Genomic DNA, 12699 nt, shown 5'->3' on the forward strand with positions numbered 1-12699 from the left:
AAATATAAAGACAGAATAGAGTACATAAGTTTAAAAGATTTAAAGTCCGTTAGATAAGAGAGTTTTATGTCTATTTGGCAATCATGAGAAAACAAATTCGTATATGTACAATACATTTGGTCGGTTTGCATTTATTTGCGAAAAAGTATAATTATATTAATTAAAAGAATAAAAATTATTTATTATTCTAATTATTTGGCGTGCACTCGTTTTCCTACGAGCGTTCTGCACATTACGCGCGGAGCAACAGATGTTTCCGAAATGAATTGGAGAGAAAGAGCGAGTTCAAGAGGGAGAAAGAGAGAGAGAGAGAGGGTTTTTGGCGCCGTTAACCTGGAGCGTAGAGCCGTGCGAACTTTCGAGTTGTTGAGCGAATATTATTCTTATTTTATTCGCCGAGGGCGGTGAGAGCGGAAAATTTTGTCCGCATTTCGCGGTTGTCCGAGAACGAGCGTTTCCCAGTTCGGCAGACAATGACGGAAACTTCCGAAACGGGAAACTCGCAGTTCCGTGAGAGAGAACGGCCGGTTTTCTCTTCTCGAAAAATTTTGTTGATTATGTAATTCCATATTCGTGAATTAAGTACTGCGTAAAATAGTGGTATGATAAAGTAAAAATATATTTTTTTCACAAATTTCTAAATTCGAAACTGAGATATATTTATTACACATTATAATAGAAAGCGATTTGATTACGAAAGTAAAACTTTAATTTTTATGGGATACTTATTTCAATATTAGAAATTAGATTAACGATACATTAATTGTCAGGTTCTAATATTAATCTTTATTATATTGCCTTTGTTGGAAGAAATACGCTAAAAATTAATGATCCGAAATAACTGATAAGTTTGAAAAAATAATTAATAAATTATTAAAAGAAATATACTTGTTTTGTTTTCAGGTTCGCTGGGCACGTCGGTGTTCGATACGGATGTGTATCTAGTCGGGGCGAGCGGGGGCGTTTATGCCCTTTTGGCAGCGCATCTAGCCAATGTTCTCCTCAACTATAATAATATGGAATTCGGGATAGTTCGGCTCATTGGCATTTTCGTCATCGGTAAGTAGACCCTACTTCCTCGATCATCGGCCTGCACACACAGTCATCGCGACCAAAGCTATCTATCTTCGACCTGCCCGCTCGATATCCGATCGATCTGCTTTCGAGAACGGTCATGATTGAGCATTGGCGCCGATGCTCGTACATATTAATCTCGCTTTGTTCTTTACTGAGAATTAAATATAGTACATTAACGTGTTAAGATTAAATAAGTATCACGAATGATGATAACAAACAGTAGCTCTGAATATTATAGTAAATAAGATATCTAGGAGATATAATAAACTCACGATATAGAATGGGATTAATTTTTATCACGGAAAATTTAGTAAAAATGTTAGTTAAATATATAAAGAATATTTTTTGAACAATATCTTTCGTCTTTCCATTGGCCTCTTCAGAGGAGTTACGTATAAACATGTTCTTAAGGATTTAAACGATATACCTTCGAGTCTCAGATTAGAATACAATCTCAGAATTCGGCGCCTATGGCGACGTAATAATAGTTAGCGTGATATTGGCAAAGACGTAGGACTCTAGTATCGAGGGTCCGTATAGCACGTAATTTGACCGCCACTATACGTGTGCATTATCTGGTTGTAGTGGCCCCAGAGTCCTTAAATTCACCCTGACAGAGCCTCTCGAGTCTTCAGTAACCTTGTTTAAAGGGTTGATTACCGTCAGCGCGAATTTGGATATTTGCCATCGCGCTTTCTCTCACTCTCTCTTTTCTCTCTCCCTTCTCTATTTCTACGCACCGTTTCGAATATATATTCATATATACTTTCTGTTCGCGGTAACAGCTCAGACCGGTTTCAATCTACGCGTTTCGACTTGGATTACATCGTAATCGCATGAGAGAACTTGACGCGAGCAGAGTAAAGCTTGATCGATAAACGCGCTCTCACAACGTGGAAACGGGTCATCCATGCAGGCGCGAATGCAAATGACGCTCTCGTAGAAATCTGCGATATGGCAAAGGGTCTCTCGTCTTCCCCATAACGCTTTAAGACGCAAAGAAAATACGCTATCGTCAATTACAATCAGAACTTTGCGAAGCAACTTGATTCAAATTTTAGAAATACTTTCAAATACCGACAATTTTTTTTAATCAACGAGTTCGGCAACGCGAGATTAATTATATAAAATAAAGCACTTAAAATAAAACAGCTGATTATCTTTGTTGCACTTACAGTATACGCAAAAAAGTGAAAAATAAAATGTACTCAATTTGAAAAGAGAAATATAATAATGGAAAGATTACTCTCATCAAATTCGTCGCATCAGAATTTTCAAGATCATAACTTTTTTTAAATTGAATTCTATAGTTTTTTAATACGGAATTACATATCTATTTTTTGAATTATTTAAATGTTTTTAGATGCTTCTATACTATTTATTGAATTCGATAAAATTATTCAGAATTATTAAATTTATGAATTAAAGTATTTGTTTTACTAAACACAGTAGCGTACTACATTTTAATATTTCTTCGTGACTCTTTGTATTTTCGTTGGTTGTCATTCAATCGTTCCATTTTTTCTTTCCTGGCACTTTCTTTCCATGCTCCTCTTGAAATTTTAATTTCCTCGTTTTTTTCTCGCGGTATAAAGCAGAAAGCGACGAGAATTGCCGCTATTCTGAAGTTTTAATTAAAAGATAGATGCTTTGCACGCGTCGTGATTGCCGTGAAGAATTTTCACCAACGTTGGGATTGTTTACCATGAGAAGAGAACAGATGCTAGTTCCGTCAAATTTTCAAACGGGGACAGTGCCATCGCTTCTGTTTATCGAGTCATCAAGATTTATTGCGCCTAAGTAAGCTCGATTGAAATTAAAAAAGAGATGCGATACTTTAAGATTATGGTATAATAGCGACTCGAAGTTTGTCACGATGAAGAAGAGATGGGACACAATTCAAAAAATATTAAACGAATTTTCACGAAACGAGAAGATTTTTATATGTAATTAAATTATATGTAAATTTGAAACAGAGATAATGTATAATTATTAAACGCAGCTTACAAAATAACTGCTGTATATATTGATAATTAATAATAAATTTTAACAATGAAGTAGAGCATTTCAACAATGAAGTGAGCTTTTTACAAATTATTGAAAGTGCTTCAAGTATACTAGTGGAATTCAATATGTCTAGTTAAGCTTTTCTCTGATAATTCCATCAAAATCGAATTATAAATTAAAACAACAGGCAGGTAACAGATATAGAGAGGGAAGAACATCGGTTATGACGAAAAAGATACGATAATAAAATTATATAGCACACTCACGGGGACATGCACTGATCATAGTCAAGCAAATAACGTTAAAAAAAGGAATAGACAGAAAAACTCGGAAAGAATCCAGCTTTTGTTGCTTCAAGAATTATATAACTTAGCCTCGCTATACAAGTTAAGCAGCGCAAAAGCGTTTAAATAACGCAAAGGTATCGCGTTTGAGAACAGAAGAAAAATAGTATACAGAATGTATATCAGAATTTCTTTGAGTTATATATACTTCGATAAGTTTTTCAAGTTATCTTGTTAACGAAAACTTAATTGCACAGTTGCGTAACATCGAAAATGAAATAAGTTTCTATAAACGGATAATTAGATTATTCTTTAACCGGTTATTTTAATTTCCATTCAGGTTATATTAATTTTTAACGAAAATTTCATTTAAAGAAAAAATCAATGATTAATTCGTTAACTAATTTTTTATTTAAGATACACAATATACACAAGAAAAGATTTTATATGTGTAACTTTATACATGTGTATATACAAAAATAGAAATTTGATGAAAATTAGACCATTTGGATTAATCGTAATCTTTCCATGTAATACTTTGTATTTATTAAAAAGATAAGAAATTTTTGTAAAAAATGTTAAAATGCTTTAGTAGCTCTCGAAGCTAAAGCTGATCCGCTTTCGCAAAGCTCATTTCTATATTGACTAACGAAGAAGCAAATTTCTTACGGAAACATAACGAACTTACACAGTCATCTACAGTAGTCGCAGACGTAGGAAAAAGCTGCTGAGGAAGCTGCAGGAAACCTCTTCTTCTCTCGACGACACTTTGAGAGCTTTTCAGCAAAGCTCGCCGTCGGCTCGGCTCCTCGTGGCGTCCTTACTTTTTCGCACTCTTCCACTTTCTTATTTCTCTTCTTGTTCCTCTTTTTGCTCCTCTTATGCTTTCCTTATCGCCTTGCTATGCATCATTTTCATCGGTACTTTAGAGAACAAAAACTCTTAAAAAAGAATTCTTAAGAGAGAGAGAGAGAGAGAGAGAGAGAGAGAGAGAGAGAGAGAGAGAGAGAGAGAGAGAGAGAGAGAGAGAGAGAGAGAGAGAGAGAGAGAGAGAGAGAGAGAGAGAGAGAGAGAGAGAGAGAGAGAGAGAGAGAGAGAGAGAGAGAGAGAGAGAGAGAGAGAGAGAGAGAGAGAGAGAGAGAGAGAGAGAGAGAGAGAGAGAGAGAGAGAGAGAGAGAGAGAGAGAGAGAGAGAGAGAGAGAGAGAGAGAGAGAGAGAGAGAGAGAGAGAGAGAGAGAGAGAGAGAGAGAGAGAGAGAGAGAGAGAGAGAGAGAGAGAGAGAGAGAGAGAGAGAGAGAGAGAGAGAGAGAGAGAGAGAGAGAGAGAGAGAGAGAGAGAGAAATTATATATTCTTAAAATATAATTATAATATATATGTTATATTATAATCGTTATTATATATAAGAGATATAAGATAACTAAAAAATATCTCTTTTAGAATAACGATTAACTATAAATGACGTTACGATGATTAATTTAAACATTTATCGACAAATAAATTTAAATATACGAGGAAGTAAAATCGTGCATATCTTTAAACAATCAATGGTAAATTTTAATCGAAATCCTTATTTCTCTGATTGCAGCTAGCGCTGATGTAGGCTTCGCGATCTACGACAGATACGCTGCGGAGCAAATGGGTCCGCCAGTGTCGTACGTCGCCCATTTGACAGGCGCTCTGGCTGGTCTGACGATCGGCCTTCTAGTGTTGAAGAACTTTGAGCAACGGCTACACGAGCAGTTACTTTGGTGGGTCGCTCTAGGCGTTTACGCCGCTTGCACGATCTTCGCGGTCATGTATAATCTGATGCATCCAGACTATCCATGACGCGAGGTCAGCTTCGCGTACGGCCAGCCGAGGCACACGTAACGCGAAGCTGATCGCCCATGGAAAAAAAAGAAGAAGAGACGGAGGAAAAGACAGGAGAAACCTTGTTGAGCGATGTCGAACGAGATTGTCATTGGTGTGTGTATTACGGATCTTTCATAATGTATTAGAGCGAGATGTTTTTTCCGAAGCACCGAAAGCAAGAGGCATGTAAAAACAAGAGATGTGCGATGAAATCATCAGCAGTCATTCTCCTCATCAGAGAAAACGTGACTTTGATCGCCCTTCGCGCAAAAAGGATCGTAATTTCGTCGTAGTATATATTTTCTTCCGAACCGGCCTGTTCGCGCACGATACTCGAGAAAAGCGACAGAGCGCCCGTCGGGAAAACTGCGAAAAATGAGCGAGGAAATATAATTTAGTATTAATAGAAAATTCTAAAAGATGAGAAGACTGTACGATTCGATAGTGGGAACGATAGGTGACCGGTAAAAGCGATGTACTTCTGTCAGAAAGACGAAAGAGACGCGAGAGAAGACGAACATCGAACAAATGTTTTGCGTTCTTGTTACGTTTTGTCTTCCATTTTGTTTTCGTGGAAGGAGCGATCCGCATCCGCTCCATAATCCCGCGGAAGCTTCTTAAGCGCAATATCAGACTACTTTATTATAGCGAAATGCGAATGATTTTGAAAGCGCGTAGTTAAAAAGAAACAACATCTAGGTTCGTGTTCTTTTGTCATCAACAGGACAGGCGAACGTCATTCTTGCGAAATGAACATCCCGAGCTGTTTGCCACAATAAAAATGTCTTCGCGTGTTGTTCTAGAGAACGATAGAACAGCACACGAAAAACATATAAATATAATATACTTCTTCGTCGGTTTCTGAGAAGAGAAAGTCGCGTGATCGCGTACCTAGTTGTCCGAATCCGCCGCTTCTCCATATATCTGACAAAAAAAAACCAAAGTACCAAGTTGGATGACAACGAGACCGGCCAAAAAAAAAAATCCTTCGACGAGGAAACACTTCTATTCAAAACGGGGACAAGAATACGTCGAAGAGAGGAATTTTCTTTCACGACTTTCGTCGTTCGTTTATTTTTGTGTAATGTCGGTCGCTGTCATCCTTGGAAAAACCAAAGAATCATACTCGACTGTGTAGGCAACGCTCGCTACGTTTATTGTCATGTTGCTGAAGAAGTTTCTTGCTCAGTGACGAGAGGAATGAAGGGACAAAGAAAGAGAAAGAGAGAGATTCGACAACAGCGAAGTAAAGCAGCAGAAGAGACCAGAAAGGGAAGCAGAAAGATCCCGAGACCTAATGGATCCTTCGTGATCGATGAAACAATTGTACAAATGACCATGGCGAAGAGTTCATGAGAGGACCATGACGGAGAACACGATGAAACAAAAACCGCGGGACAGTCAAGAGAATTGGTAACCATCGACAAGACCTCTCTCGAGACTTTCCTGAAACATTCGACCCGTGAGACAATTCGAGGATGTGGATGGAACGCAAGAGTGCAGAATGCGTGAAACTTGACGATGAAGAGCTTGTGTGTGATGGGAGATTTTTTCTAACATGGGATGAAAATAATCAGTTGTGAAAAAAATTCTATGCAGGGCAAAAAGATTGCTAACTGATCATTAATTTCAAAGTAGTATGACGAATATTTGAATTATGAATAATTATAGCTCTCGTAAAAATAATATATTAGTTATGAAACTTAAATAATAATTAATTTATTTTTTTGTTTGCATCGTTATATCTGCTAATACCGGTTTGTTGCAAAAACGCGACAAAGTGAATTTATTCTGAACTAAAAAAGGCTATTTTGTGTTTCTCAAATTTTTATAATCATACTTTGGCCCATGCGCTTATACCGTATTTTCTATAGACGCTTTGCAATTGCGTATTGTCGAGTTTACATATTATCTTCGTCAAAAGAGAAAACAAAAAGATTAACAAAATTCACTACTATTCGAGCAAATGAGTATGTTATAAATCGATCACTATACAAGTACAAATTCATTAAATCATAAAATTTATTTAAACAGCCGTTGCATTTTTTATCGTTACAAATTTTTGAAGAACACGACAAAACCGAAGCGAAAAATTTAAAAGAATCTTCATTTCCGCACTCGCGAAAATCAAAACCATCCCGACACGCATCGCCGTCGAAACTGGTACTGTATTGTATAATCGTTATAAAGAGAAATATACTATTTAATATTATAGAAAAATAATATTTCCGGATAAACATCGGGAACTATCAATTATATATATGTATATAAATGGAACGGCACTTGTGCTTTGAACGTTTCGGCGCGCATTGCTATTTGTGTGGTCGTGATTTTCGCGAGAGCTCGCGAGCTTTCCACCTGATGGGATGTAATAACGCGTAATGTAACGGCGATCAAGCCTACGACAAAACAACAACTGGCCGATCTGTCAGCCCGATTTCAATCGCAAGCTGCGCTTTCGATAGTGGCCGCTCGTTAACGTCCTCGCAAAATTATCCCCATCCCCGACGGCGCATCTGTTTGCACGCGCGATCATTAATGCGCATTAATTGTATACCATTGTACATATCTGTATATAGCATAGATACTGTGTATGTATTTTGCGTGCGTGTATGTGTGTGAGCGTGTGTGTATGTCGAAGCGTTTTATGCAAGCGAGATGAAGATAGAGGAGGCGCGAGACAGAGCAAAGAGGAAGAGCAACAAAAGAAAAAGAAGAAAAAAAAGAGTTAGTTTGAGTCACAGTCTAGTCGTTTCGCGTCATTGTCTGGTAAGTGTATGTCTATACACATATAAATATATACATATTGTATTTAAATGAAAGAGAGGAGCCGCGCACGCGCGCGCGGCGCACATCTCGGGAGAGCACGCTTAGTGTACATAGTCACACGCGACATATGTTCCTCACTTTTAATTTATCATTGTATGTTCGGAATCGGATCGAATGATTGCCGCCCGCGTGACGTGCGATCTATAACGATAATTGTACCGTCGATAGCTCGTATCTCCAGCCGCTACGTTTAGCCTCCACTGCGCTGTCCGATAGGTCGTCTAGACCGGGCGTATTTTCACCGCGCAAAGGGGTTTAGCCGTGAACACCCTTGTTTGATTTCTATCGAGAGGGATATTCTTATTTGACTCACAACTTTCGCGCTACGTTAATTAAATGTGGATCGGTTACGCGCGCGAATTTTCTTTTCAGGATCGTACTATTATATTTAAGTTATTTTGGATAGAATCATATAAATCAGTTAAAAAATGTATTTTATATAATATTTTCGTAAGAGGACAAATTAATTTATTTATAAAGTTATAATTGACATATTAAAATAATTATAGTTTACGGAAATTTTGATTTATTCTATAATATATGGAAAGACTAACTTCGCCCAACAGCTCACGTAGCGCAAAAAAAAACAACAAAAAAAAACAAAAAAAACAAAAAAAAAATACGATGATTGATAAAGTTCAAAATCGGAAGCTAAACGCGGTACTGAACGAAGTTGCGAGTACGAGCCAAAGTTTGAACAGCAGTTTGGATAGTTGCGGTACGTGTCTCTCTATTATTTAGTTGAATAGATTGTTCGATTGTCGAGATAACCCGACGCACTGCCTATTTTGTAATACGACTTAGCGCGAGATGCGCCTTTTATTTCCTCAGAGTCCGCCGTTAACCCGATTCGTGCGACATGAATTCCGTAATTAAACGTAAATGCCCCGTTTTTCTTGGCTACGTTTCTCGCGAAATGGTAGTAGGGAAAACGCGTTTGACTTCGCGTGTGTGTTCTTGTATAACAATTAATTAGCAATTATACTATTGTATTCCTAGCGATGGCGCGCAAACGTATATATATTCCGCGAAATTCTATATTTATTTTTCGTAAGAAGAGAGCCAGCTGTCGTCGACGGATCCCGTGTGTACGAAAACAGTTCTTTCCGATACTTTTTGAGGTTTTCTCCTCCGGCTTTGGGAAAACCCACGCAAGTGCCACGGGATGAGAAGCGCAAAAATCGTCAATGGATCGACGACCGAAAATTATTTTCCCACGTATGCAATTTAGGATAGCGCATTTAACGTTTAAAGGGGAGAGAAGGCCGAAATTCTGCCCGGTGGGTTGGTTCTTCCTTGTTTCGACGGGGATCAAACTAGTATATTATTATTTACATTGCACCGCGATACGCGTAATGTATGTGTGTGTAACAACACTCTAATACACGATATACCAAATAATATAATAAGATTTAGTACGAAACACAGTAATATATTATTATTATTTTTATTATTATTACTGTTAATATACCAATGCTATCGCATACTTTGAAGAAGAAATAATTTTCGATGTGCTAGCGTGTATGGCACGGCCTGAATATGGTAAAGGTAGACTTTGGAGAGGAAAGTCAAGAGGACGCGAATCGAGCGCAAGCGAGAGATCAAACGAGAGTAATTAACGATGCTAGTCAATTAGTACCCGCGAAGGCAGCTAACGCCAGATCCTAGCTTAAAGTACGACGACTATCTAACTCGCTTTAAGGCGACGAAAGAAGGTCGAGACCTCCGGTGACGTTAAAGAAGAAGGGTGGCATGAAAGAAAGAAAGAGAGAAAACGGGAAAAGGAGAAGGTGGCGGCTGAGGGCGTTTAAGAGCTCGAGAATATTGAGAGAGCCAGAGGACGTTGAAGAGCGCCCAAAGATGGTCGCTCAAAGAGTCGAAAAGAGCTTCGATACCTGGCTGGCTGAATGACTCAGTCGACAGTGTGCTTGGTATAAACGCGAAATGCAAGAGGGAAGCAAAAGTTATACTCCTATTATAATATCGCGAGCGCATGACACAGCAAATGCGCTCAGAAAAAAAGTTGCGTGCAAGTTGCGAACGATTTATCAGGACCGCGAGTGTTTCCGAATGTAATCTCAGACAGCGAGAAATTATATTATTCTTGTTTATAGGATCAAAATCTCGATATCTCTGCTTTTGTAGATTTCACAAGACTAACGCGACATATTAACGAATAATAAGAGATTAATTTGAAGTTAAGTTATATATGTGTTTTTAACATACATGAATACACGCAGAGAAATAACTCACTTGATTAACTTGTCGAATAAATCGCGCAAAATGAATTACGGTTTTCGTTTTCTATGCGCATATTTATCGTTGAATCAATAAAGTCATTGCTTCTCTCGGTTGTTATATGAATAAATATAAATTATCAAACGCTGTTGTGTAATTGCACATTATTAAGTTTGTATCGATAAATGGAACGTGATTTTCGTTACGTACGCCGAGCCTTGTTAAATGTTTAATTCGATTTGTTTCGTAAATGCGACAACGATTTGAGTTCTTTTGAAGTGACCCGAACCTTTCATAATGCTCGATCGATTTGAGCTTCCATTAATTACCATCGTTGTTGACGATAATTTATGCATCGATAAAATTCGGAGCGAAAAAGAGCCGCGTTTTCCCCAGGAAAATCGAACAGGTGTCGATCCGCTGGCTATTAACATACCGGCAATGAAATGCATAATTTAAGGACTTTATACAACATTTATGACGTATGATTTCCATTTTATTAATCTACTGTCGGGTTAAATAATGACGCCAAAGAGCACGCGCGACGCATAATTATTTACATACCCTCGTAACTCGGACATGCGAATAAATTATACGTCTGAAATCCCTCGCGTAAACGGCCCGCAAAATATATACCTAAATGTCGAGATGATACTTCGTCGATTATACATCTGACCTAGTGTGGATGAAATCGCGCAAAGAGATGTGTGTGCGTTCGCGAATGTGTGCGTGAATGATCCTATTACATACGGATTACCGTTACACTGACACTGCTGCGCCGTCGTGTTGCTAGCGAGAGAAAATTCATCCCGAATTTTTTTCCAGCGTCCAAGCATATTGGACCTCCCGCTTTTCCCGTTCTCATCGTGAACATGATCAATGGCAAATGTCAAAGTAGTTTCGGGATCAAATTTTCTTATCAACACGCATCTCTCACCCTCTTCCGAAAGCGTCATCGGATTTCCGGTCCGGATATCCAATGAGCGAAACCAAAAAAAAAAAAAAAAAAAAAAAACTTTCAACGATAAATATCATTAATAATTTATTTACAAGAGATAACCTCAATTCTCATTAACGTAACCGAGATAGGAGAGGAACGTAAAAAACGATATCGTGAAAAGAAAAAGAATTTCTCATACAAGACCACACATATGTGCGTTGACATGACTCTAGAGTGTCGTTCACGGTATGTTTACGGTATGCATGACATATATGCATATGTACGTACCTCATGTACCCGGTGGACGGCGAGCTAACAACACGTTGAGAAACGGTATGTCGCTTGAAATCTATCCGGACTTTAATTTACGCTCTAGCATTCGATCCGCGCCCGAAAGCTCGAGCTTAGGATATTTTTATTTTTTTTTAATTAAAACAGCAGCGTGCCCGTCGAGCTTACGCAAGGAAGGATTATATATGCGTGCGTGTATGTCTATGGGTATACGTAATATTTAAATGGATATGCGCGAATATTATGTTTGCTGCAACGATCGAGCGATCGAGGATCGTGAAGTCTGCGATGGAGCACAGAGATTAACTCATTGGTTTGATTTCCCAATGAACTTTTGCAGTTATTTCTAATTTAGTTAATTGCTCTATGCGACTTTAATGTGTATTTAAATGAATACACTACTGCAAAATGCATACATTACTGCTAATTTTTTTTCTTTTTTTTTTTCATTCATCTAATATTCTACTCTTTCAAAATCATGAAGATCGGAATTCGATCGGAAAATCTGAAGACAGGAATTTTATAAAGTACATTTCTATATATCTTGGAATTCATATTTTGATATGAAACTATTTCTTAGATAAAATTTTCGTTTGTTAATCGTTCTTTTCAAGTGCAGTTTCGTAAAGAATAAGCCAATGGGTCAAATGTGCGTTGAGCTTGTCACGAACCGAGCATTTGAAATGAGGATGCACATGAATCTGTTATGTATCGATATCCGCGATATCCGCGAATCGAAACGATTGCGATCCCGAATAATTCATTTAAACAAATTAATTTATTATTATGTGGTATGTATGTGTAATATATGTATTATCATTATTGTTATTTAATTAGCATGAGAAAACATATGCGAGTTACGTAAAAGTTGATCGAGAGTGTGCTAAGGATCGAAATTAATATTGTCGAATTTTAATATTAGTACTACATTTTGCGCCGCTATCTAACGATCGAAGCGATACATAACGGGTCCAGCGAAAAGCACATAGCGCGTGTTTTATCCCATATCATTTTAATTCCCTGACTGCGCGATCTTCGATCGAATGATAAAACGATCGACTGAAAGAAATGCGATCCGTTAATTTTTATATTGTGCGTGTCACTATCATGAAGTATTATTTATTAGTGAATGTGAGAAGAGAGAGAGAGAGAGAGACGTGCACGCGCGCGCACGAAGGAGA

The 12699-nt window shown here is 37.8% G+C and overlaps 1 protein-coding gene across 1 annotated transcript in view; it reads left to right on the plus strand.

Annotated features, from left to right (window-relative positions):
• The window catches only part of LOC115233556 (protein rhomboid), a 393876-nt gene extending 382571 nt beyond the window's left edge, over positions 1-11305 (plus strand). Inside the window, exons 9-10 of the mRNA XM_029804051.1 lie at positions 904-1059; positions 4955-11305. Coding sequence (XP_029659911.1) covers positions 904-1059; positions 4955-5196 — 398 coding nt within the window. The 3' untranslated portion in view covers positions 5197-11305. The remainder of the gene's footprint in view (positions 1-903; positions 1060-4954) is intronic.
• The last annotated feature ends 1394 nt before the right edge of the window (positions 11306-12699 follow it).

This window comes from Formica exsecta, unplaced genomic scaffold (genome assembly GCF_003651465.1).
Source record: "Formica exsecta isolate Colony F162 unplaced genomic scaffold, ASM365146v1 scaffold105, whole genome shotgun sequence".
Classification (NCBI taxonomy): domain Eukaryota; kingdom Metazoa; phylum Arthropoda; class Insecta; order Hymenoptera; family Formicidae; genus Formica; species Formica exsecta.